The sequence below is a fragment of the Melozone crissalis genome, unplaced genomic scaffold, assembly GCF_028551555.1.
Source record: "Melozone crissalis strain CALT ecotype California unplaced genomic scaffold, PUWL_Pcris_2 ptg000013l_1, whole genome shotgun sequence".
Classification (NCBI taxonomy): Eukaryota; Metazoa; Chordata; class Aves; order Passeriformes; family Passerellidae; genus Melozone; species Melozone crissalis.
The window spans coordinates 27,453,508-27,481,071 of NW_026535791.1; the positions used below are offsets into that span (position 1 = coordinate 27,453,508).

Consider the following 27,564-nt stretch of genomic DNA (forward strand, 5'->3'; position numbering starts at 1 on the left):
AGGAGCGAGTTCATTGGCGACACGACCATGCTGTAGCCCTACGTTTATGGCCCGAGATGCTCAATAAAGCAAGGGAGGCACATATATATACACATTTACTTGTCTCCCGTAGTTTTCTCCGGCTTCAAATGCAAGAAATAGGCAGAATTCCTTAATTGACTGAACTGCCTATCTCGAGAAAGCAATAAAGTAACCCCTTATTCCCACAGTGAAACGATTTATAAATTAATTACTGTAACCCATTGTATTTGATTTCTCTTTTTAGGATTCCCCAAAGATGAATATACTAGAGCTTATGATATTAACTATTAACGTCTGATCATAGTTTGCTATATATCCCGACTTAAAAAAATTAGCTAATGTGGATCTCACTGCTCATTCTAAACCCTCTGGATATTTTCATTTCAGTAAATGTTAGCTTTACACTTTGCAGTCGCGGTATTTGTCCTACCCTGAGTGACACTGGGAGCACTGAGACAAAACCTACAGTAAATGTGTTATTTGGTGAAGTTCACAGAAAGTCAATATCCCATGTAAAGTAAAAGCTATTTTCCCTTTAAATGGTCAAAATTAACCTTCAGAAGGAAAAAACCAAAACGCACAACAAAACACAACCAACCCTTGGGTGAATGCACAAAAAGTATTTCCTTGTCCTAATGAGGACTTTCCTTACATCAGCAAAGACCTGCTAATTACTGTTGTACAAGCCGCAATAATTGCTTTTGCAGCCAAAGTGTAGAATGTTGTCATATTAAAAATTGAAACGCTTGATGGTGATTTAAGTCCCAAGGTAGTTCACAACGTCCCCTTTCGGGAAAGGAAGGAGCCCGGAGCAGCTCGGGAGAGGTCCGGTGGAAAACACCACAGGTCCTGTTGGTAGCAAAGTTTCTCGCTCTCTATTTCAAGTGATGCAGAGGATTTAAAAAACGCACCGAGGAGCCCTTTCAGCAAAACATCCCAGAAACATCCCTGCTCCCTTGCAGCCCCGCTCCGTGGGCAAACCGGCTGCTGCCTTTCACCCGTGTCCGCGATCCCCGCGCTGCACGGACGCCGCGTTTCGGTGGGGCAGCAGGAAAACGCAGCTTCCCGGCCCCGAGAGGCACCAAGGGCGCTCCGAGGGGACAGGGCTGTGTCCCAGCCGCGTCCCACCGAGCCCCGGGCCCGCCCGGCCGCCCAAACGGGAGCGCAGCGCTCGGCTCCCCCCGCCCCCCGCGCCAATCAAAGCACCTTCCGAGGGGCTGGGAAGTAGTTGCCTTGTCATGTAACACATTGCCCTGATTTATTATAAAATTTTAACGAAATCATGCATATTTTAACAGCCTTTAATCACTGCATGAAAATTTAATTCATGAACTGTAGCGCGTTTAAATAAATGAAGTGTTAATTCATTAGGATTAATTAATTTGTTAAAGGATTGTGTGCAAGGTTAAGGTGGAAGAAAAACTCTTTGTTGGTTTCAAGTCTTAATCACCGCGTTTTGTTAACAGTGAAGGTGGGAAAAAAAGCCGCAATGAGGGTTTGTGTGGGGCGGGGGAGCCCTGGGAGGAGCGAGCCCACGGACACGGGACACCTCGGCCTCGCCCGGCCTTTTTTCCGAGCTGGAATCCTGGCTGAGCAGGTGGAGGACGAGACCCTGGCGGGAAGGGATGGGGCAGGTGCATCCCCACGACCCCCTCTGGGCAGGGCATAGGGGCTCCGTGCCGCTTTCCTGGCTGGCAGCCAGCGCCAACACACTTCTCTCCCCAAAATTTGGGGACAGCTCTAAGGCGGCCAGGATCAAAAGCAGCCCCGACACCGTTTTCTGTGAGAGCCTCGGAGCCGCCCAGCCCTGGGGCTAGTCCGCACTGCTTTCCCAGGCATGCTGCCAAGGGGAGAGAGACTCGGGAGAGGGACAGGGACTCTTCTCACCCCGTCCCTGGTTTCCCCTGGCACTTTCTGCTGGCTTGGAACGGGCACACCATGAGCATGATGTAGGAGCAGCTTGGCTACCTGTCTTCTCAGCTTCCCTGAAAACCAGCACCCACACAGCCCGTAAGAGCTTTAGGGAGGAGATAATGCTTTCTACTTAGGAGAAAAGCTGAGAAAACCGGGAATACTCAGCTTCATTTGTTCTGCATCCCAGTTTCACTCTCCTGCTCTCTCTCACCACATGCACAGCTGTCACACACAAGCTTTCCAGCTGTGCTTTCCCCTCCATCCTCCGGCTAATGAAGATGGCTTTTCCTGTTAGGGCTGAGGAACACTGAGGCAGTGCCTCACTGCTGGGCCACAAAGGCAGGAGAGCCAGGCCACCCCTTTAGCCAGGCCTGACAAGCAGGTGGCTTGTCACAGCAGCAGAGGACTGCTGCAAGGAATCAAGGTGCAGAAAGGGCTGGACATGGATTAGTAGCCAGAGGGGCAATCCTTGGAATGACAACAAACCTCCTTATTGAGGTTTTACCTCAATTACCTCAGAGCTGCTTTTCCCTGGTTCAAACCTGGGAAGGAAAAAGTGTAGAAGCCTTAGTCCATTTACATGGGGATGCTCTTGTGCCAAAAAGTAGCAAGGATGGAGTGTCCACAGTTTGCAAAACTTTAACCATAACCACAGCACAAAAGAGGTGTGCAAGGGCTGTGTTTCAAGCCTACAGTTGCTGGGACTCAGAGGCATGACTTGGATGCTGTGCAAGGATTAAGATCAGACTCAGTCAGTTTAAACTGCCTTGAAAGGGCATTATTGGGGGCGGGGGGGGGGGAAGGTGAGAAATGAAGGTTGAAGGGTGAGTGACCAAGTTAGCACAGCTTGTACTGCATATAGAAACTGTGCATTGTGCCCCTTGCCCCCTTTTAAAAGGTTCTTCATGAAGAGACAATAGTGCACATTTAAAACCCAACACAGCCCAAGTCAGTGTCTGGTGCTTGTAGGCAGAGCTATTCTGTCTGCCCCTCACCTGAGGAAGCAATGCCAAGCAGAAATAAGGCCTATAGGGAGTGGTGGATAAGCAGGTCACTTGCCAGACTTTGTGTAGGTAAAACTGAGGATAACTAAGTAAACACTTGACCTTAGCACTCCTGCTCTTACAAATAATCCAAAAGATTTCACGAACAACAAACTCAGACTGGCAGCAAACTCACTTCCCTAAGCTAAAGTCCTGGAGAGCATTCTCATGTGTTAAAATCTGCAAACTGCCTTGTATTTAGTACAGCAGGTATTACTAGATAAGTAATTTTATGAGGTATTAAATATCATTAGACATCAGAGATGTCTTCTGCACATCACCTGGAAATGTCTATTGTCTCAATAAAAATTCTAATAGTAAAGTAGTATATCTTGTGTATTCCAGTTCTACGTTACTACGTAACTAGGTAACTGCCATTAAAAATTAACAGCAATGAGCTCCAGTTAAGGCCAGTTTATCAAGTGCAGGAGATTAGGCAAGGAAGGCATCAACAGAAGACAGCCTGGAGAACTGAAACCTCATGTACAGCTGAGAAATTTATATCTGAAGAAACCCCAGTCATTACATTTAGGTGAAATTATGGAGTTGATATTGCACGGATCACAGCATCAAATTTTAAGCCAAGAGGAATGCAACCTTTTTAACCTTAGGCTTGGCTCTTCTATCTATTCAAGCTGCAAGACACGTGTGGTCAAAACATCTGTATTGAAAAGCAAGCCTGTATGTGGTGTTCCTGCTCAAAGGACGAGTAACATGGAAAAATCCTCCCTTATTCTAGTTTGATTTCAGGCATGACACCAGTTGTATTCATGCCTCTGTAAATGAAGTGAAACATGAAAAATCAGAGTGCAAAACGAAGCCCATAAATTCACTCCCCCCACACCACAATGAAACAAACCCACAACACACAGCACTCAGTGTGTGCTTGTGATTGCTCTGCAACACAAGGATGTTTTAATAAAGTGTTTGTTTCTTCTCCCAAAGAGTTGAAACAAGGCAGCATTTTTTGACTCTTAGTAAAACTTGTCAAATCAGGTAGCAGATAATTAACAGATGGTTGTGAGAGCTCCCTAATTTCTGAAAAATATATTAAAATTGAACAACTAGATTTTTCTGTGAAGATTAAAAATTCAGGTGGTGTACTGAAAGCAGTACATGCAAGCACAATGCCATCCTGCCTGTCACCACAAAACACTGGACTGTTTGCAGTCTCAGTTTTCATGACTGCATGCATGGCTTGAATGATGATTTTTTGGTAAAGCTCAAAAGAGAAAAGTCCCAGTTCAGAATGAACACATCATTGCACAAATGCACGCTCACATTACAATGGGAGGTGTAGTTCTTGTTCAAACAGCTAACAAACCTAACTCTACAAGATGAGCCAGTCCATTGAAATTTTCCAAGTAGCTCTCACTCTTTTCAGAGGGACAAAAGGCAGCATATGGATTTTTCATATCATAGGTATTGATGAAGCGAGGACGTCTGTTTCTAAGAAATGCCATCAGAGTCCTATAGAGAAAAAAAACCCCCTGCATCTTGTAATTAAATATGGCCTTAAAAAGACTTAAAACACAATAATGCAAAGAAACCAATTTTGCTCTGCTGCTTAATTAGGTCTCCTGCCTGTAGCAGGCCATCACATTATGTTGACCTGTGCAATACTTTCTGGAAGAGTCACCTCCAGAGAGGCTGAAAACCATTTCCATCAACCGTATCGATGCTGACACTGGAATGGTTCTATGTCTAACAAGGAGAGGAAGGGAGATTTTTGAATTTTTTCTTTGTGAATAAGCTCAGGTTTATGCTTTACAAAACTTAGACATGTATTTTCCAAATTAGGGGAAAAAAAGTTTCGCCCTTTTTTTTTTTTTTAAATTCAATATTTGAGGCAACATGAAGGATTACAGTGCTTATAACATGTTTTATTCAATTCACATAGAAAAGCATGCAGTATTAATGTAAAATGGTACAGTATTAATGTAAGATGTTCAGTGCACATTAGGTAAACAAATCATTAGCATACAAACCCATTTTTATGGTCTATACAGGCATACTAAACACATTTAGAATAACAATGATTTTTGGGCACTAAATTAAAAATTGTGCTTAACTTCAAAAAGAGACAAGCCATAATTACAGTGTTAAAAGTGATTTTTCTAACTGAAGTGCTGTGACCCTGAAAAGAAAGGGGCTGCTACCTTACACCCACTTAAAACAAGAATTTCAGTACAGTACAGTGCTATGAAATAGTCCAAGCAGAAACATTTCCTCTGGGAGGCAGGTTTTATGGCAAAACTGGCATTAATTTATAGCAATTTCATGAATCCATAGGATATATGGCCAGTAGCTGCCTTACATGCACAAAATGTAATCTTTAGGAATGGGAAATGTAACCTTTAAAACTAATTCTTACATAAATGACTAATTTGACAAGACCACTTAGAACTGTCAAGGAGCCATTAGCTGCACTCACAATTGGAAGAGCATGTAATCTGATAACTTAAAGAGCATCAAAAACTCCCAAGCCCCCAGGTAAATAAAATGCCCAGTCAAAAGAATCCGGAACGGTTCTTCCTTGGCAAAGAGCTTGCAATGGGCAGGCGAATGTTCAGTTTTCACATAGTCGAAAACGACAGGATCAGAACTACATGGAAGTCATTAAAAATTAAGTTCACCTGTAAATATTCAACATTTGCAGGTTTACAACTTTGAGTCCCGTTTGATTTCCTAAGCAGAATCAGTTTTTGGTGGTTTTTGATGGACTAGCACTGGAAAGGCTGTTTTGAATTTTCCTCTTGGTTGACTGACTGACATTTTTATTTTTCCTTTCAGCTGTAAAGGAAGACACCCAAGGAGGATTAATCTGACTTTGAAGATCAGATGACATCTTTAAAAAACATGAACCAAACTTCTGTTCCTCAAATAACCTTTGTGAATTACTGAACAGTACATTTGAGGAAAAGTCCCTTTGAAATAAAGAGTTTGGAGGTTTGGCATCAGTAGCCACTACATTTTGGCCTGTAAACAGTGGAAAGTGATCATTCATATCTACATCAGACGGGGAGAGGTTGGAAAACATAGTGGGTTTCCAGCCAGTTCTGTCAGCTACCAGATCGCTTGTCTCTGGACCCTTCATACTCTGCTCCTCATTCATCTCTTCCAGATTCTTCTCTGTTCCATTCAGAAGTTTAGCACACTCTGTTGACTTTGAAGAACCATCAATATCAGAGGACTTGAAATTATAGCAAGGACTCTTGCTGTTGTCTGACTCGGACATCATTGAGTCCAACTCAGAAATCTTATCGAGGTAGGCAGCATCCATAGAGGCCTCGCTGGAGGTTCTTGTGCGGTTCATTTCAGAAGAGCAGAGAGTATGCAACCTCTTAGGTAAGCAAGAACTTGTTTTATCACTGGACTTTGCTGTTGTCTCATCTGACTGACCAGCTACTGAATTTTGCTCTGATCCATCAAAATCTAAGTTCTCAGCAAAATTTGTTGGGCAGGTGCCCCAAACTCCTGATTTTCCTGCAGTAAAACAGTTCAGCTTCTTTTCGCTATTACAACTGCTTGTGCTGTGCTCGGAAGAATCTTTGCTGCAATCATCTGAAGTGTCGTGAAACCCTTCAAATTTCAGTTTTCTCAGGAATGTTGATGGTTTTCTTGCATTTTCTTTTCCATCAGGAGTGTTCAATTGAAGGCGACTGAGAGACAGAAAAGAAGTGCACGGTGGTGGAAGATCATAAAGTTCTTCATCTTTGTATGGGGTGCATTCCTCAATTTTATTCCACTGGTCTTCTAAGCAGGTATCCATATTTGTACTATTTTCATCCAGGAGAACCCTGTGACATCCTGGAAATAGTTCTTTCTTTGGGGCACACTGGGTATTTGAGCTGTTCAAGCCATCTTGACTAGAAGAGCCTAAACAAGTTCCACCACTTGTCAGCTGCTCAAGACTGTCAGGACTCTGACTGGTATTCAAAGCCTTTGTTTCCTCAGCTTGGGTTTTCAAACATGTTGTATCTTCACTGCTCTCACCTCCTTCAGCATCTGTGGAAAGCACTCTCTCACTAACAGCACTCACTGTCTGGCTTCCTTTGCCTGCCTTTTTCAGCTGTAAGAGCTGACACTCTATTTCTTCGATGTATTTATCACTTCTTTCCAGTGCCTTTTTCAGACGGTTCATTTCACGTTCACTTTGTTCCACTTTGGAATGAAGTGCAGCTACTGTAAACCTACCAAACCTGCAATAAGTAAAAAAGAAAGAAAATATTAAGCTGGAAAAAGACACTCTTGTGAAGGTTTGCAAGTTCATTTCAAGAGAGAATGAAGCTATTAAACACTCTGTTAATTTGAAAACAAAAGAACTTCTCTCTGCTAGTTATGGAAAAAAAAACAACCTGAAATCATCACAAATAACATACAGGTGGAGGTGATACATGAAAAGACAAAATTAAAGTATTAGTGGTAGCAAGGCAATAACAAGCAGATTACCCTTCCAGGGGCTGGTTCTATCAATTCAACTCAAATATGCATGAAGAATTATCCCCTAAAACAATGGCAAAGATTTATGATAACATTTGAACAGTGGTCCACATCTTGAAATATTTACATTCAATCATTTTCCTACAGTACAGCAGTGTTTTACAATACATTTCTTTCACAATGTCACCTTGTCAAAAACAAAATGCTGATATGAAATGCTGAAATTGCATTAGTCCTTTGAGGTGGTTTAAATACTTACATAGACAATTTCAATTATGTTCCCGTTAGATATGTATATCCCGTTAGATATACAGCTTTTCCTCACCCATCCTGTGGATGGCATATCCACTTACTTTGAGTTACTTGCTTTTCTGAGCTTACAACCAGAACAATCTGATTTCTGTCTTAACTCCAATACAAAAATCTGCTGCTTGTGGTTTGTGAAAGTTGTCTGCTCATGGGGTTTCCAGCTTGAGCACATTTTCAACTGCCAAGATACAGACTCGCCTTCCCCTCATCCTCCACCAGCTTTCAAGACTAACCTTCCCCAGAGGGCAGGTGAAAGTTTCAGCTATATGCCCTGACTAATTCTAACCTGTCACTGACTGGTGAGCATTGGGGAATTCCCTGCTCCATCCAAGCCTTTCAATTTACAGAAAGAAAAAACAATTAAAGTTCTGATATTATTTGAAAGGAGGGAAGGACCTGCAGCCACCCTGCAACTCTGACAAATAAGGTTTTATTTATATCACAAAGAAAGGACAATTCTCTATGTGGGCTTACACTGAATTTCCATTTTCCATCTTGCAGCTCCGTGTTACCGCACAGGCTTCTATTTACTCTTTCAGCTTAAACACTGCCTGAAATTTCTATGTTTTTCTTTGTTTGTCTGCCTGTCCCTCCCTCAGAGTCACACTGAATTTCCATTCCATTTTCCCCATTCCATCAGCTCACCTCTTCAAAAAATGCTCCCACTGCAACCCTTGGATCAGTGGAATCTGAAGGTGGCTATCTGTGGCCTCCAACTATGCTGGCAAAAAAGCAATGGATACATGCATGCATTTCCAGCAATCATACCACATTCTGCTTCTTCAAGTTGTGAGCTTGAAGCAGCAGGAAGCTGCTGTATGCTGACAACTGCATTGCAATTAACTGGACAGCTGGGGAAAGCACTAAGGGCTATCATAAGCCCCAAAAAATTGGGCAGGAGTGACCAGATCTACTGATATATTTCACTGCTCAACTGCTTCTGCATATTTAAAGAATTCTGAAGACTTTTTTGTAGATGGTTCAGTGATGGATAAGATTTACAGAACAGTCTAAGTCACTTGTGTCACAGCTAGCAGACCACTTTTTAAATTAGATCAGCCTAAGCTTCACACAGCTTTGGTGTGTACCATTCACTTCCTTGTAGACAAGGAATGGCAACATAGAAATTTTATATTTAGTACGATTTCTTTTTTCCCCAAAAGAAGCTAGCTGGACTGCGACTTGATGGAGGCAAGGACCCCTTCACCTCCACAGGACCTCTACCCAATTTATCTTCATGTTCATAAAAAAAGAAGACAATTTTTCATTTGCTTGCTCTCTGGAAAACAAGTTTTCCCAACTGCTTATAACAGTTGGTCTATTTCTAGCTGCAAGACGGAAACAGGAAAAAAGGCACAGCAGACTTTCTCTCTCCCCTATGAAACTAGGTAAAAGAAGAATCACAGCTCAAGAATATTTCCATTATATTTTCAGGGGAAAGGGGTTACATGAAATAAGTATCCTTATATACAACACATTTTGGTTTATTTCCTCCCCCAGTTAAAGGAACACAGATTTTAGTTTGATATGGACGGAGTCACTGTGGCACAGCAGGGCCCAAGCAAGAGCTTTCCCACTTCCTAAGGTGATCCAGAGATATTTATTTTGCCTTCCTCCAACAGACTTATTCACACAGTCGTACAGAAGCAAAGCCTACACTCGCTAATAAAAGACAGAAAGATGATGCAAAAATACAATTTAGCTGAATAGCCAAGTGAGAGAGAGGGAAAAATGCTTTTGTAAAACAAGGAAGATTTTCTGGAGTCTCCTCTAACAGACATGCTGACACAAAAATGAAAACATGTTTACATTTATATGCATACCTGGTAATTCCTTTTTAATGGAAGAATGGTGTAATATGTTTATTTAATGCAAATAGCATTAGTGACAGCCTGAGATTTGCTTATGAGGAAGCACTGTATTCTCAAGTGTAACTTTTATAACAAGTGTCCTCAGGTTAAAAAAATACAGTATGTTGTTCAAAGGCAAATAGCATCACTAATATGTTAATTGTTGCAGAGGGATGTGCTTGGGAATTTTGGTTTTCAGAAATGTAACATATGACAAGCTGCCTACAAAGTTACTTCTGCAGTTAGGGATTAGAACGGTACTTGCTTTCTGTTCCTGCTTAAAGACTTCCATACATTTATTTCCTAAATTTGCAAGGACATAGATTTTTAAGACTGCCAATTACTCCAGCTATAAGTACTTTAGTCACTGATCTAGCAACCCAGAAGAGAGTTTGAAAACATTCATATTTTGGTTAAAGAAACCAGAACTCTGCCAATCTCCCCCAACCAAACCATTTCTAAGAGATTTTCTCTTTTTTTTCCCCTTCAGATGTACAGTGAGCCTTGCTATAGCCAAAAAATTATGGTCTTATGACAATAGTAACAGAATGCAATACAGTTACATGAAAATAAATTTAAGATTCACTTGAAAATCCAGATAAATTGTATTTCCTGAAGTATTTGAATGATTTCACACTTAGTAACAAGGGGATGAATTCTTCAGTAGAAGTTAAGGTATTTAGTACACATGTGGTAAAGAGCACACATATACCAAAAGGAAAGCAATATTCTGACACAAGGACAGACTTTTGAGTGTTAGGGTCTTGTTCTTTAGTTGTATCACTAAAACTACAACTTTAGAACTCACTGCATTTCAAGTACATCTTTTATATAGAAAACTGCAAGCCCAGAGAAACAAAATCATCACTCATAAAGTGAACAGGAACACATTTCAGGTGGGATTTGGATCCTTAACACAGACACCTAACAATATTTCACATCACCTAAAGTCTTTGATGGCTCCCACATTTCACTCTGCAAAGACGAATCTACAGACCCTTTATCACAGCTACCAGCCCCAGTGGTAGTGTATATGTTATAGTGTCTGAAGTGACACTGGATGTCTAGATGAACATTTCAAGCTCAAATTTCAGGACCTCCTCTCAGTCAGAGTCCCTTTTCTTGTCCAGCATGATTCTAACCCGACACCAATCAGAAAGCTGCAGTCATCTCTCACCTATAGTGAGCAAGAAGAACTAACATTGCTGGAGTCACCCTCCTTTGCACTACTCCACAACTGCTCCCTCAGTTATGTTTGAGTACTCCTATCCTGATTTTATCTGGGGTACAGCTATTTTTCTTCACAGTAACTACTATGGGACTATGTTTTGCAGATGTGATGGAAACAATGCTGATAACACAGGGATGTTTTAGTTGCTGCTGCGCAGTTCTTACAACAGTGCAGTTGTAAAAACAACTTCTTACAGCAGTAAGTAGTTCAAAAAACAACTCCTGTGCAGTTCTTACAAGGCATCTTCTGCCTCTTAACCCACCAGTGAGAAGGCTGGGCATGCACAAGAAGCTGGGGAGGGACACAGCTGGGATATTCCAGACCATTAACTCATTAGGCTCAGAGTAAAAAGCTGGGAAAAGAAGAAGTAAAGGTGGGATATTCTGAGTGACAGTGTTTGTTTCTTGAAGTCACTGTTAGGCACAGATGGAGACCTGCTTTCCTGGAGATGTTTGAACACCTGTCTGTCTGTGGGAAGCGGTGAATGAATCCCTTGGTTTGCTTTGCTTGTGTACAGCTTTTCTTTCCCTACTGAACTGTCTTCCCCTCAACCCAAGTGTTTTTTCACTTTTACTTCTCCACCCCAAGAGGGGAGGCAGTGAGAGGCTGTGTGGGGTTTAAGTTGCTGCCTGGGGTTAAACCACGACAACTTCTGAAGAAGTCCATTTAGGAACTGTTCGTGAAGTTGAAGAACAAATTTTTCAGTTGTTTCTTCCTTCTCTTCTTACCCATCAGTTCCGCAAATTCAGCTTTAAGGTTTTAATTTACACATCAGTGACCACTAACTGCAGCACATCTGTCTGGTTGAGCCCTTGAGTCAGTTTAAAACCACACAACCTCAAACAAACTCTTCTCCTTCTGGATAGCAGGCAGCTGCAATGGACAGTTTCCCTGTATAACCACTTCCCAAAGACTGGGGCTGCAAGGATGTGATGGAATTTGACTCTCCAATTCTGATCACCTGATGGCCCAGGCTGGGGACCACCCTGCAGTTCAGGATGCATCCTCCAAAGGAAACAAAGGGTGAAAAGTGGAAAATGACAACGTACATTCAGGGGTTATTAGAGTTTGAGATAAGGGCAAAGCCAGAGAGTACCACCAAACCCAGCCCCACCATTTAGATATACATTTTCCCTTGGGTTCTGCAGTTAGATGGGAAGAAAGGGAGGAAATTCAAGAACAAACCAGCTGAAAGACCTACTAGTTTCTGCAGTTCTTTGTTGGTATTATGTACCAGCTGTACCAGTTCTGCAATTCCCCTCTATATCACCTATGAAAGGTGATCTGCAGAAACATCTTGGCAACATCCCAGATTTCATACAACTATCTCAAAAGTGTGTCATATTTGCATAGACAACAGAACTAAATAAAGCATTACTGCCAGATGAGGGCCTATTCCTAGCAAGCAAAAAAACCCCCAAACCCACAAAACGTCAAGACATACTGTCCACTGGGAACAGACAAGTCAGGTTCATTCTTTGAAGTGAGCTTCCACTTTCATGAAGGGAATTGGCTGAATTTAGACAAAAATCCAAAGCCTCTCCAAGCATTTTAACATCTATCAGTGATTCACTGATTTTCCATGTAAGAAAGGTAGATTATCACCAGGATCAGCAAATAGCAAAAGCTAGAAAGAATTATTTCAGAACTACTGAAAAAAGAAACGCCAATCCTCCTGGAAACCTCACAAAACCAGAATGTGATCTGAATGTCCTTACCCATCTGCCTAAGGTTTAGATCTTCATGCCTGAAGTGGGCACTTTCTTAGGATTCAATGCTATGACTCAAGAACTCAGAGCTCATTTGAAAGCTATTTATATGCTACTTTACTCTGCTTTACTTTTAAGGCCACACTGCAGCTAGTCTTCAAAAATGGTCACTCCTCTGGACCAGCAAACTTCAGAGAGGTGAGACCATAGCCCAGTTTTCTATCAGGGAAGACAGCAAACATTCTTACCCTCTGGATATGGGTTTTTAGAAGCCTTTTTATAGGTTTGGTGAAATGCAGATTGAATTTTGTAGTCTGGTATGTGCAGAAATATTTGAGTTAGGAACAAATTTAATGTTGTAAAGAATGACGAAGAAAATCAACAGATTAACAGGTTTAGATTTCAGTCTACCTGAAGTCACAAATCTAGACAAGATAAACAGTAAAACTGAAGAACTGCTCCTCCCTCCTTAAACTGCAACAATAAAACAACTTGCAAAACCAGAGAAAAAAGATAATGCAACAATTTTATGCATGTTACAGATAGTTTCTCAGACTGGGATTTTAACTGGCAGAAGGAATTAAATATTTAGGGAAAAGACTCCTAGGAAGCCTAGAAGTCTGGTTCAAACCGATTTGAATCTAACCATTCATAAAATACACTATACCCTGGAGTAGATGGACTTGCTAGTTATTTTCCTTCAGGTAAAAAGCAAACATCCCTTTGCCAAAAATGCTTTTACATCCACTGTGCCCTGCCAACAGACCTAACAGCTTTCTATTTCAAGTAGAGCTGGAAGTAATACGGCTTTATTATCCTGCAAAACTTAAGTTTCAGAAGTTTTTTTGTTCTATATTGTGAAAGTGGAAGTTGCTGAAAATTCATCAGGAGAAAAGGTAAAGAAAGAACAAACAACAACCACAAATCAGTCTGATTTGCCTGAGAAATGGAGGACTAATGCAGGTCTTTGACAAGAATCAGAGCTAGAAACTTACCCTCATTTGCCTTTCCGACCTGTGTCCCAACTATATGATGGTATGGTATTCTGATGAAGGTCTAGTCTCAAAAATGTTTTCAGGTAAAAAAATAAAAAGCTAATCAATAAATCAACATCATCAGTTTAAAAAATGTATAAAAATTCCTGACATGGCTGAAATATCGATTATATTGACATACGTGACATTTTTCAGCAAGTTTTAATGGATAAGAACAAAGAAAAAACAATCCAAGTCTATGATAAAAGGAAAGTTTTTTATTGACCACTGAAGAGACTAATTATACTTTTCCCTGTGATGTAAGAGGCAGAGTCTGTGTTACAAAGGGATCATTCACCTGCCATTAGTGTTCCCTCTTCTGTAAAGCAAAGTCCACTAAAACAATTTATGTTGAGCTATTTAGCTCCAATGCCATCAGGGACAAAATGAACTACAGTTGGGATATACAGGGACTGAATACTGACAAAACCTTTACAAAATATTTTCATAACAGTTTTATTTAGTTACTTTAGTTATTTGTTTACACATGAATCCACACCTGAGAATGTGAAGCTAAGGAATATATGAAAAATGAAACAACAGCGGTGACACTAAATTACAAAAATCCAATGCAGTAGCTATTTTAAATTACATTAGAGACCTACTCAGATGCTTTTGCAAAAATTACCTTCTGAAAACTTCTGAATAAAGCACACAGGAACATCTATACTTGCAAATCCATGTACTTGCACAGAAGTTTAATTCTAGCCACATTGTTGGGCTCTGATACCTATGCTATCAATTCTGATTTTATAGGCATGTTAAAAACCCCATCTACCCCAAGCCCTGTTCAAAGTGTTAAGCCTAGCTGAAAGACCCTTTAAATATTATCAAAGTTTGCCATCAGAGCTGAAAGAATATTTTAAAAATGTCCTGATGTTAGGTCAGATCTGGATATTGACTACACTAATGACCACAAGGATGAAAGCTAATTTAAAAATTCTGCTAACATCAAGATAGGAGAGATTTCTCACCATCTGAAGGATGTACCTGGGATTGGAAAGAATAGAGCTTGATATGCATCAAAACATCAACCTAAAGAAAGCCAATAAATGGGCTCATTCCCATTTAAACACTTTAAAAGGGGACAAAAACCCAAAATGAGGAAGGAAGGTAACTTTTTAAATAGCAATTTGGCAGAACTGGTACTGGCCATTATGGTAGAAATGTCAGGTAAAAGGAAACAACAAAAAAGGTATTGCAATATATTGATATAAGATGTTTTAGAGGACAGAATACAGTTTTTCTGCTCTAGTTAGTGCTACCAAGACTTCACTTGTAGTCTAGTACCAGTTCTAAGCATTATGACTTCAGAAAACCATAAACACTGGAGATTCTTGAGTGCAGAGCAAAACCAAATAAACACAAGTTTACTTTTTCTCTGAGGTCAAAAGTATCGAGAAGACCTGGACAAATTCAATCTTTAAGATGTGATGAGGAACAAACGGATATAGGCTGGACAAATCAAAATTGCTAAATTTAATGTGCTGAAGGATTTTTTTTCAGGACAAGTTTTTCCTTGCATGTACCTAAATTCTTGTAGCACACACTGGGCTCAAAGCAAGTGCAAGACTCAATACAGCAGAATCAGGTACAGAAATACAAACTCCAGAAGTGTTTGAACTGTTCCTAGCCCAGTTTAAGTCTGATTCAATTAATGTCCTAAATCCCATGCACAGCTCTAGAGTTCTAACAGCCAAAGAAAATTCCCAATAGGCAGGCAGGATGTGATATTTGTTCAGGAGACTAAAAAAGGATAATAAAAAAATAATAGCAGAGACACAGACAGGCCAATTTAGCGGGCATCTGGATTGCAAGACAGACCCTGACACTGTCCAATTTGTAATGACATTTGGCTATATCTGGGCTTCTAAAGCAGAAAGTGACAGGCTATTGTTTTAGGCAATCACAGTAAAGCATGCACAAGCTATAAGAAAGGGAAATTTTCTCCACTGAGGAGTTTACCTGATATCAGAAAAGTAAAAATCAATTTAGATTATCTGGTCTCTTCAAGATTTTCTTTTCTAGGATTTATTTAGTTGTATCTATTTACTTTTTAAGTTTGCCATCCTTGCCAACTCACTCTTGAGTCTTACAGGAAAAGATACATGATGCCATAAAAGCCATTGCCACGGCCTTAAACAGGGCTCTATCTTTCTAGCGGTCTTCAGGGCACAATGTGCTTTCATGTATCCACAGTACAAGGATCATGCATCTTCTTTCCTGTTGTCTCTAATAACAAGCAGTGTGGCAAGTAAGCTCTTCCACAAAGATGAATTTTCTCTTCCAGCAGGCATGTTGCCAGAACTAGAACAAATCCAGAGAGTTTTCTTTTCACATTACACAGGTGCCTCCCAATCCCCTTCCTCAAAAGCTCTGTATAAACCTTTGGCCAATACAGCTATTAGCTTTTTAATATCTAAACACACGAGAGAAGAAAGGTAGAAAACCAATGAAAGAAAGGAAAAGAGCTTCAAAAATATCAATATATTGCTTCACAAAGGCCTCCCAAGAAGAGGTACCTTAGAACACAGCTCTAATGAGTATGGTGCAGTTTTTGCTTTTTGAGGGTATTGTTGTTGGTGTTATAACTGTTTAAAACAAAGTATTAAACACAAATGTCAGTTCTGAGAATGTTCTCATGCTGCAGAAGCTCAATTCTGCATATGTTGCTCAGACACAGATCCAGTGTTTGGGCAATACAAATCCAGTACTTCAATACTGGCCATGTAACAAAGGAACAGTACTTGAAGTCAAGTCATATTCATTCACTGTGGACTCGCTGTGATTCTCTAAGTTGCATTTCTCACCCACTTGCTGCTATTTTGTAAGTTTCATTTTTCACCTAAGTCCATGAGGACAAAAATCCCAAAGTCTACCTGAAGACACATATGCAACACCATGTACACCACCACAGTTTTAGGTTAAACAGGCCTACAACAGTTAAACAGTCTATAAATAAAAGATAGTAGCTTTTAAAATATTCACATACTTTTGGGGTGATCTACTATCAACTTCAGCTTTTAGTCGCAAATTCTCTCTTAAAAGGCTATTGTTTTCCATGCTCAGTTTCTTATTTGCCTAAGGAAAAGAAAAGGAAAAAAATAAGCATACAGTGAAACAGAAATGACTTCTAATATTTATAGGACAAGCTGTTTCTCCTTTTTAAAGAGACAGAACGAGAAATGTGCAGGCAGGAAACAGCCTTCAGACAGGGACACCACTTAAAAATCACCATGGGAAATGGTTTGCAAAACTGAATAGAGAACAGACATTTTTTATTTATATTCCCAAAATACATTGCAAGTGTCCTATCTAGGGAAATAAACACAGCTATGTTAGTTAGCACAGAAAGTCATTAAGGAGATGTCCTAATGGCAATTCCATGTTTTTTTTTCCACATGACTAAATACGTTAAGTACATTAACATTACAATGTGCAGGTATCAGCAAAACTAATGTTGAACAGCTTCCTCCATTCCAAATTAGAGCAAGATTACTTTGTGGGTTTTTGGCTTGTTTTTAAAGCATAGTTATCCTGTGGATGTAAATCCATTACGACAAGCTATTTGCAGTCTTTCTTCACTTTCTTCCAAGACATTCTGATTAAGATTCCTGATTCACAACCTTGAATTGAGGTCAATTCCTTCTTCTCAGTTCAGCAGGCACCCTTGTTAACAATACACTTCATAGAGGGAGAAGTTTTCCTGCCACCATGTTTCAGAACAATGAATGCCACTAGCCTAACAAGCAGAATACACTTTCTGCACTTGCTAGAGTCTGTTCAATCTCCCTTTGCTAAAAACAGCACCACCAGTCCAGGACTCGTAATTCATAGCCTCAATTAGATAACACTTCCACTGCATAATAAAAGCATGATCTAGAGCTAGATCTGAAGAAAGACCTATGCAGTTGGGCTCAGAGTGAAATGTACTTATTCAGAAGCATCACACAGTGAAAGAAGAGAGGCAGAGAACTTTAAATGCTCATACAAATATCCCTAGCAACCTTTCCAGGTGAGGAGGAGGACAAATGGAGCAGAAAAATATAAACAAACACCCCCTATCCCCAACACAACAATATTCCTAAGTACAGAAAGAATAGCTAGAGACTTGTGGCAAAGAAGGGAAGGGTGAGCCCAGGGCTGAGTGTTAACTACTTGGTATTTAAAAAATAAAAGCACTAAAATCTATCCTGAAACAATGAATGAGAATTCAGGAGTGCTCAGTTCCAAAGCATCATCAAACCATTTGACAACACGGCCAAGCCCTTTCTTTCTTTCCAAAAACACTGTTCCCCCAGCTACACAATAAAGTAAAAAACTTCATTAATTGTGTAGCACTGATACACAAGGCATCCATATGGCACATGGCAAGGTGGGACTGAACCCCTCTGGTGTCCTTCTTCTAGTGCTCTACCCTCCAAGTCAGTAATCTGCAAGGGACCCCCACTTACAGCACAATGTCTACATTAATGAGTTCATGTAACTGCATTTTTAGTGAGTGTACTTAGTCTAGGCTTTCTCCTATGGAGTTTGTTTCACCACTCCCACAGCCTTTATGACTCCACTCAAAGTAATAATGGGCATTATTTGGGCATTCCTATATTTGTCTGCTCCAGAACATTAAATGATAAAGGTGGTTGCTATTTCCTGATTCAGTCTAGATTTGAAAAAGCAAGTGGTGGCAACCACATTTACTGAGGGATCTTGTCTAACTGGGAAGTGCTGTCTGGTTGAAACTCCTGGGTCAGGTACTTTCAGGGAGAAGGTCTGATTCCAGACACTGTGTGCATGGGAAAGATGTCCTGCTGTTCAGAACAGGGATGGGCAGTGCACGCTGACAAGTGAGACAAGGTCTGCCAGAGCCAACTGACCTTAGGTACTTATGGAACTGAGCAGCTGTTGGACAGGGAACAGATGGGAAAAAAGTGTTGGACTCAATGATCTTAAAGGTCCTCTCCAACCTAAAGGATTCTATGACAACAGTTTAAGAATTCTTCCCTAAAACTATCTAAGCCTCTATTTTTTTTCTAACTTTTCACCAAATTCAGAGATTTCATACACTCAAATCTCTTTTCTTGCTAAGGCTAAAGTTATACTGAAAAAGTATCCAAGGAAACCCCTTCTTCAGTTCCTGTTACAGCGTTCTTTTTACTTACCTAGGGAAAAAGTTAAAAACTTAGTCATCCCAAAAGAAAAAGAGAAAAAAGAAAGAGGCAGTGCAATTTAACTTGATGAAAAGAAACCTAACAAAAATATAGGCAGACAAGAACTTCTTGCTGTGAATCCTATTTTGCCATCTACAAGTGAATCTGAAGCTCCTGGGGTCCCAGAAGTGTCACATGAACAAAATGGCAGAAAAGCACAATGTGTGCCTCCAAGTCTATAGCACAGAAAAAGTGTGAACACTATTAATGCTAAAAACTTTTTTAAAAAGTCCTAAACATGTCACACTTCACTTTTGCAGGAAGTAACCCAGTATTGTTAATAGAAGAAATCAAGGCAGCATTTTGAATAAATACAAGTCCAGTTTTTTCTACCTTGATTTCAAATTAATCAGAAATTTCACTCTTCTTCAATGTTTAAGGTGATCATACTTGTGCCTGCAGCTATATTTTGCAAGATACTTTTATTTAGAGGTTTTTTTCACATGCCTATCTCCTTCATCCTTGCTTCTGCAGTATCAGATTTACTTCTATATTACATCAAGATGTATAAAAAGTCTGCAGGTTTCCAGTAAAGGATATTCTGGTCATAAAATGCTGAAGCTTGTCTATTTTCAGTCAAAGGGTCAAGTTACTCTGCCTCAGCAAATTGCACCAAAAATATCGGCTAGGAGGGAGGGCAATAGTGCAAAATCTGCCTTAGCCAACTGTACTGTGTTTGCCCACTGAATGTTGCAAAATAGATATATTATATAGATTATTGCAAGCCTGAAAAATCTGGTCATCAATACTGTCGACAAGTGCTACTATAATCCAATTACCCAGGCATAGAGTGACAGAGGAGTTGAATAAGAGTCACATACAGGACTCACTGGAACAAGCAATAACATCTGACACTTGCAAGGGCTATATGGAAATACTATGATACACCAACAGTCACTGGAATTCAATTTTTTTCCTCCTTCTTCTAGATCTATGAAGTACTTGAAGGTCATGGTAGCTCTTACTCCCATTTAACTAACACAAAACAGTTACACTACAAAATAGCCGAAGAAATGTGTTTGTTACATTTATTACCTCCCTCAGCTTGTCCACATTATCCATCAGTTTTTCGCACATATCATTGGCAGTTTTCAGCTTTTTGCTCCATTCCTCTGGGGCTTCTGGGCCACTGGTACTTGCTTCATTTGCTGACTGGCTAGTTTCCTCATTTTGGCAAGATAAAGCTGATGCTGCAGGATCCAGAAGAGATTTCAGCTGTATCTGTAAACTGAGGTTTTTACCTCTCAGATCTTCTACTTCTTTTTGCAGGGATTCTATTTCATCCTAAAGTTGTCAGAAATTCAGAGGAATTAAAATAATTTGTGAGATTAATTAAATAATACTGGCAAGTTCTCATAGCACTTTAGAAACACAGGTTCTGGCAAGCCCAGATGCATGCCTTCACTTACACATATATCTAAGTATGCTCATGTACTGTGCTTTAGGCAGGATTTTAATCAACCTGCACACTCAAGCACACTGAAGGTTTTAGTGCAGGGAATCCCTTGACTACATAAAGGACCCTGAACAAACTGTAGAGCAGACCAAAAGCTTCAAAGCATTCAGCAACATGAATCTATTATTAGGGCACTCTGTGGGAGGATTTCCTGTATCAAGAGTGTTCTTCAGGTCGTCCTCTGCTGACTCATTTGCTGTTATTTAAGAGTGTTTCTCTCATATTGTTCTGAAACGTCACATGTTGGGATGCTGAAAGTCTCCAAATTCAAAACAGGCAGAACACTGCCTGGAAAAGGCCACCTAGCTACACCAAAGCAACAACATCTTAGGGAAGACTCTTAAAATGCAAAGAACAAAGCTCCTAGCTGTAACAGTCTGAAGCCACAGGGAAGCAAAAAACCTTCCAAAGCCTCTTGTTAAAGGGATAAAAGAAATAATTTATCCTGAAAATATGTCCTCTACACTGTTTACCAATTCAAGTATATGAGTTGTTCATGGTAACACTACTTAAGGAGGCCATATACAGCATTTACATAAATCCAAGGCATATTTTCACAAATAATCATGCCTGCCCCTCTCCCCAGCATGGAAAGAACCATTTTAAAATAAGTGGGTTTTTTAGAAGAAATTTATGTTATCCTAGGACTAGCTGTATGAATTTTGAGTTGATTCAACAGAAAGGCAGGAAGCATCTTTTCCTTAGTCAGAGAGACTAAAAGAACCTGAGCTATGGGCAAGCTTGTCATAAAAGACAGCTCTTACTTCCCCAGTGTTAAGGATATAGAGAGAGTCCATTTCCTCTCCCTCATTCTCCTCTCTAGGTTTCCTTCAAAACTATGTGATGTCTTCACACTGCTGCTACTGAGGAAACAACAGCTGAGAAAAAAAAACTAAGCACATTCCCTGTTAACAGCTTTCCATCTTCTTCCCAAAAGAGTATTTTTCCAGCAGGAGACTGGAACATTCAGCTCTACTTTCAAGCATTTACTCACTTTCAGAAAACAATAAACCAATAACGCTAAAAATTAACCTATGCCAGAAGGTTACAGTGAGCTGTACTCTTTAAGACAGAATTTAGTCTCTCTGAGCTACAGAGAATTATTTCAGAAAATGTCTGTGTTTGTATTGAAGACATACCAAAGAGTTCCCTACACCTAATATGCATGAAGAAAATGCTGCCATACCACCTGGGGGTCAAATTCCCACAAAACTAAAGAACTGGCTGTACTTGGCTACCTGTTGTCCAGAAAGACTATTACCATGGCTTCAGTGGGAATACCTCAAGCACCAGCAAATGCTCTCTTGTAACCTTAGTCAAAAGGAGGCATTTTAGTGCAACTGAGTTTCATGTAGTTACAGTATATACCTTTACTCAAATTAGAAACAGCAGGACTCAAACCATTTGTATGTTGTAGTTTAACAGCTGCAGTTCATCTGGAAAGTCACAACACTTCCCCTTGTCCTTACCTCATATTCCTTGTGGAGCAATTCAAGTCTTGTTTTACGTAGGTGTTTTCTGACTGTTGGACTAAATATAGTATCACTTTCACTTGTTCCTCCTAAAGCAACAATAGGATGAAAGAAGCACTGATACTGTTTCCTTTTCAGTCAATTCAATACTAGTAATCCATCTCATACAACTTTTCATATTATCAACAACAAATGCAGCTAAATTGGACCAATTGGCTACCACGGAAGATTTAAAGTACTTTCACTTTCAAAACAGGTTCAACTTGAGTACCTACTAGTAATGTTTAGAAGTCAAAATCTTGATTAACAACAATTTTCTTCTTAAGGAAGAAAATTTTACATTTTTCAACTATTTTTTTCCTTAACACAATCCTGTTATTTAAGACCATACTAATAAAACAGAGCTGAAGGAAAGGGGCAGGGTATCAAACACACATTTAATTAGTACAAGTTACTGTACTAAGTAAGTTTTTAAAGTGAGATTATTCAGATAAATTTTTCTCTTAGAACGAAATAGCAGGGCTGATATTTTATGTCAAATAAAGACTGCAGTATTTCCTAGCTCTGGTAAAGTTAGGAGCCTCATGCTGTTGCTGTAGCTCCATCTTACTTCTATGCTAAGAGTAATTTTCTTAAAAATAAAAAAAGAAAAGGAGGAAGTTATGAACAAAACAAAACAAATAAACAACAAGTAAAAAAACCTGCATACTCATTCAAGATTCTGGATTGAAGTACATTACTTCTGAGCTAATTGCTGGTCCCTTAGGTGAACAGGTTGCAATGTATAGGTAAGAATGCATTTTTAATGCATTTTTTCAGTTAAAGGAACCATCCAACCAAGATTTAAAAACAATTATTAGAGCCATTGGGTACTTATTGTGTTTGGATAATCTAGCCATTAATATACATAATGTCTTTGGAACTTTGCAGTAACATCCCCAACAGCTACAAGGTTAAAGATTCAGTTAATTCTTCCTTAGATGTTGGTAAAAACACACAGAAGAAAAGGTATCCAGGCATCGCTGGACTCAAAGCTATCTCCTCCAGCAGTAAATACCAGAAAGTTATTTCAAAGCCTAAACTTGTCCTTACCTATAATCTCCTTGCAGGGATTTTCAGGTGTGATGGGAATCCTGCAAGCTGGGCACTGATTATTGTTCTTCAGCCATACTTCAATACAAATGGAACAGAAAACATGGTTGTTCACACAGATAACTGGATGACGGACCTTTTAGCATTAAAGAGGAGATAAAAAGAAAAAAAAAAAACAAACAGACTCTATGAATATCTTAAAACTCCTTCAAGTAACAAAATACAAAAATACACAACCCCATCTCTCAGTGCAAGTCTGGCCTTACAGGAAAGCGACACTGCTGTTTTGCAGGGCTAGCTAGGAGCAATCTCCTGACTCACAACACCAGATTTCCCTCTTATTAAAAGCACCAAAGCTATAGCAATTTCTGCAGAACTAACGTCCTTGTTTGCAAGAGCTTGTTAATAACCAGAGGGGCAGCAGCACCTTTTCTTTACCCCACAACCTCCATGAACTACAGCCAGCCACTCCAGTGAAATGCATTCTCCTCCCAAGGCAGAACACAACCAAAGCAGGTGCCTTTTCAAAAGCAAGGCATGGAGGGATCTCTACTGGCACTATCCAACACTTTGCAATGGAAGAGGTGTCATTGGAACATAAAGTGTTACAGATTAACTTTAGCCTGCGGATAATCAGCTTCACGCAAAGCAGCTTTTAAAAGGATCAGGGCCAAAACCACAGAGCTGAAATGTGAACCAGCAATCACTAATTCAAGTCTCCTGCTAGATATGCATTGCTACTAAATAAGTCATTAGCCAAGAATGGGGCAGCTAACTGAAGGATTAAATATTCCAATCAGACACAGATTCTTTCACGCTTTCCCTCCCCTTCCAAAACAGCAGGGTAAACAAACTTTTAGAAAATATTAATGACAATGCACTATTCTCTCTTGTCATTTAACTATAAACCCTGTTTGAAAGTAAATGTGCATAGAGGGACCAAATACGACAAAGAAGAAAAAGACTTAATGCCTTAGTGCAGTTTGCTACAGCTTACTGTAACACACACTCTTGAATCTCTTACTTGTTAACATTAGCATTTGTGTTAGGGGTCTTCAAATAACTGTTTTTCCTTCACTCCTGTCTTTTTTCAACAAACCTATTTTTAGACACAGAAGTGTCAGAAAATCTATTGTTGTAAATTCTACTGTACTGCACTTAAAACCCAAATTCAAGAGAATCTTCATCTTTAAATGAAGTTTCTCATCATTTTCAAGATATTCCTCTTTCATTCTGTTAGTAAAGTAGTCAAACTGAAAAGGAAAAATGAAAGGTTGGCAGAGAGAAGCAAGCACCTGGAAAGGACAGTCAGTAACCACTTGGACCAGAAGACCAGATATGTCCTGTAGCACTTGTACCCATATGATCAGCATTGCATGAGCTAAACCCCAACTGTTTAACCACTGAAATATTCATGGATATGAATTAAGGCCCAGATCTGTTACCTTCTTCTCCAATTCACTCTCTATGCCTCTGTTACCTTACAGGATTCACAGTATTTTTAACATCTCCAATATGACAATCCTGAGAGTCAAAGGAAGTTATCTATACGTAAACAAAAACTCAAGTTACTAAAAGTATGAACAGAGACTGAACTTTCACCTCTAGTTAAGAAGACTTTTTTTATGATTATTGCAAGCATTAGCACACCAATGCTTTGGAAACACTGAAATTTCCATTATTTCTAATTTAAAAAATCCTGTTACTTATTGCTTTCTTTTATAAGAAAAAGAGCCTTCTCACCTGCAGCTAGCAGGGAAAAAAAAGACTTTTTCTCTAGCCATACTTCTTTCTTACTCTGAAGCAGCCTGAGAATAGTTATATGGATGGTGATGAAAAGATACAGAGCAGAATAACATAAAATAAACCAAACAGGAAAAGACATTTCATGAGTGCAGGTTTTCCCCCCAGGGAGCAAGAGACCCTCAGTTACCCCAAACCTGACACAGAAGCACACTTCTTGCACATGAATGATTACTCCATATCTCTAGCAAAATAGTAAGTCACATTTATTACTCTCCAGGGTGCAGTGCTTCTGATTTACACACCTTTACAAGTTTCATTTCTGGGCTGGGGTTTTACACTTTAGCTGGCTCAGGATCCACACAAAGCAAGGCACACCACGACAGCAAAAGCCACTATAGGAATGTCACACCATGGCTGGTGGTGCCACTGCCCTTCCTGCTAACTGTGACAAGCCCAGGGGGTGGGGGATCAGGACATACCTATTGCTAAAAAAGCATTTTACTTGAATTACAGCACAGTTCCAGTTCATTCATTGACCATAATGTCTAGAAATATTGTGGTTTATTTCAGAAGGCCTGATCAGCTCAGTGATTTGAGCAATTTCCTAATTTTTCCCTCCAACATAATGCCATTCCTATGCAGACCCACATCCAATCCTGTACACATCCACTTCACTTTGAAGGCACTTCTGGGCCTTCAGGCAGCACTAATGGAGGAGCAGGCACATGGAAAATCAGACACACATCAGAGAACCAATCCCCAGAAATCCTACACTGTTTCAACCAACACGGAACTGTGTCTCAAGCCCAAGCAAACAAAACCAACAAGAGAGATCTTCAGACATCCTGGGACAAGTAAAACAGCCTGAAGCAGATGGCTCCTGATCTGCTACCTAATTTAAAAATACAGGTATGTTTGAAGACAGCCCAGACTGTACCAAAAGAATATTCAGGTAACAAACATGAAATTGATCCAAGCAATTCACTCTTACTTTAAATGGTCATTGCACATCTTGCCAATATACTTTCTGACATTGCTCACATTAACAAAATGGGTTGATATGTCCCTGCTGCCCAAGATTTCAGCTCCATTAAAAACAATGAATGGCCAATTCATTGAAAGAATTTCTCTGCAATATTTCCTTTTTTATCCTCTTACCATAATACTCAATGAATAGTTCCTATCTTGCAGTCAGACCTTTGCAAATTTTGCAGGGGTAGCAAGAGATACATTCTGAGTTTAGGGTGAGCCTTTCACTTAATTTGAAGTCTATGCCACAAACCACAGAAGTATCAGATTATGTCAACCCTCCATGATACTCCCTGCTTCCCCTAAAAGATAGTAAAAACTGACAAGACTTTTTTTCCTAATTCAAGCTAAACAAATTCCTTCCTCTAACCTTAATCCTAGGAAAATGGGTTTTTCTGGTGAAGTTTTTCATTGAAGTCCCAAGCTAGAGACAAAGATGTCTATCAAAAAGAAAGGGCAGTCAGAGCTGTCAACTTTGCCAAAATTTAAATAGATTTACACGTCTAAAAATGAAAACATTCAAATATCTTTATTACATGCATCACTAATGGTTTCACAATTCATTCATATATGTGAATGTATTATCTCAGTGCAAGACAGCAAGGAAGAGAGTGGAAGTCTCTTCCAGTACAAACTCAGGAACATCTAAAAAGGAAGTGGAAGTATGAAATAGTGGCTTGGAATAACACAGTGGCTTTACAGCAACATATGAATGAATTCCTAACCAAACTGTTAAGTGCTTAGATCAGAAAGTAACTAGGAATGGATTCAAATAGCAAATATCTATGTCAGTTTAATTTCAGTCTCCTCCTGTCATTCTTTCCACTTTTTGCAGCATGAAAGGCATCCACGCTGCATTACATACAGAGTACACCTGGGTTCTCCTTCATTTCCATTAGACAGATAAACAGAAAAAGAAAAGTAACAGCACAACAGCCAGAAAGTCTTGCTCAGCTTCCACAAAAAAAGCCAAGAAATGAGTAAACACGGTTTCTAAAAGTAACACACTCTTAGAACTATGAGGCTAAAGAAAAGGGAGACGTCTGACTACTTTCACTACCAGTGCTATACACATCTACTTCACACATCAAATGTGCCTGCTCTTTTGTTATCACTCCAACAGAGAAGGTCTGGCAGTAAAGGCCAGGTGAGGTAGAAACAAACCAGACGATAAATGCCAGAGTACAAACATAAAAGGCTACGTCTCCCCTTTTTTTTTTTTGTTGAGCTTTAAGAAAAGAAAACGAGGGAAAAAAAACGAGTAGTAAGGAATGCGCAAAGAATTTGAGAAGCAATTAGTGACAGCCATGAAATTAGCTCTGGGGCTTTTAGAGAAGAACAGGCTAGCAAGAGCCCTCTGCTTCCCGAGGGAGAAGAGAAAGGAACTGAGAAAGGGTCAGAGAGAGGAAACGGAAACTTTTTCTCCAGACTGCTGCACTTTTGCTCAACACTTTTTAAATCTCCTTGCTCACACACCCTCTCTTTGTTTCACTTGTCCTCCGCGGCACAGCACCACACTCGAACACAAGCTCCCCGAGCATTTTATAACAGAGCATCCCACTGGTACCGGGAGGAACCCCAAACCTCAGCACCAGCACCAGGAGAGCTGCACACCCGCGTCCCTGGCCGCCCCCGGCCCATTGCACACCTCCCGGGCCGCTCCCGCCGGGACAACGCGCGCTTCCCGACACCCCGAGGGTGCCAGCGAGCCTCGGCCGCTGCCGGGAACGGCCCGCACACAGATTTCCTTCCCCGCCCGGAGCCTTAAAGGACACAACCCCGGCGAGGGTCAGAGCGTCGAGCCGCGGCGGGGCCCCTGAGCTGCCGTCACCTCCCTGCCCCCCGCACCCACCCGGGCCCGCGGGGGCCGGGCAGCGGCGGCGTTACCTTGCCCAGGCAGATGTGGCAGGTGATGGGCAGCGTGAGGGACAGCGTGACGCTGGGGCCGTGCTGCGCCATGGCGGGCCCCGAGCGCCGCGGCCCGGCCACAGCAGCACGGAAGTCCCGC

At 40.4% G+C, this 27,564-nt stretch overlaps 1 protein-coding gene across 1 annotated transcript; it reads right to left on the reverse strand.

Annotated features, from left to right (window-relative positions):
* Positions 1-4,757: 4,757 nt before the first annotated feature.
* On the reverse strand, positions 4,758-27,564 carry OBI1 (ORC ubiquitin ligase 1). Its single transcript, XM_054271663.1, has 6 exons — positions 27,444-27,564; positions 22,782-22,917; positions 21,687-21,778; positions 19,797-20,045; positions 16,547-16,635; positions 4,758-7,180 (listed from the first exon to the last, which is right to left on the reverse strand). Exons 1-6 carry the CDS (start codon positions 27,513-27,515, stop codon positions 5,677-5,679), a joined length of 2,142 nt encoding a protein of 713 aa, XP_054127638.1. The 5' UTR covers positions 27,516-27,564; the 3' UTR covers positions 4,758-5,676.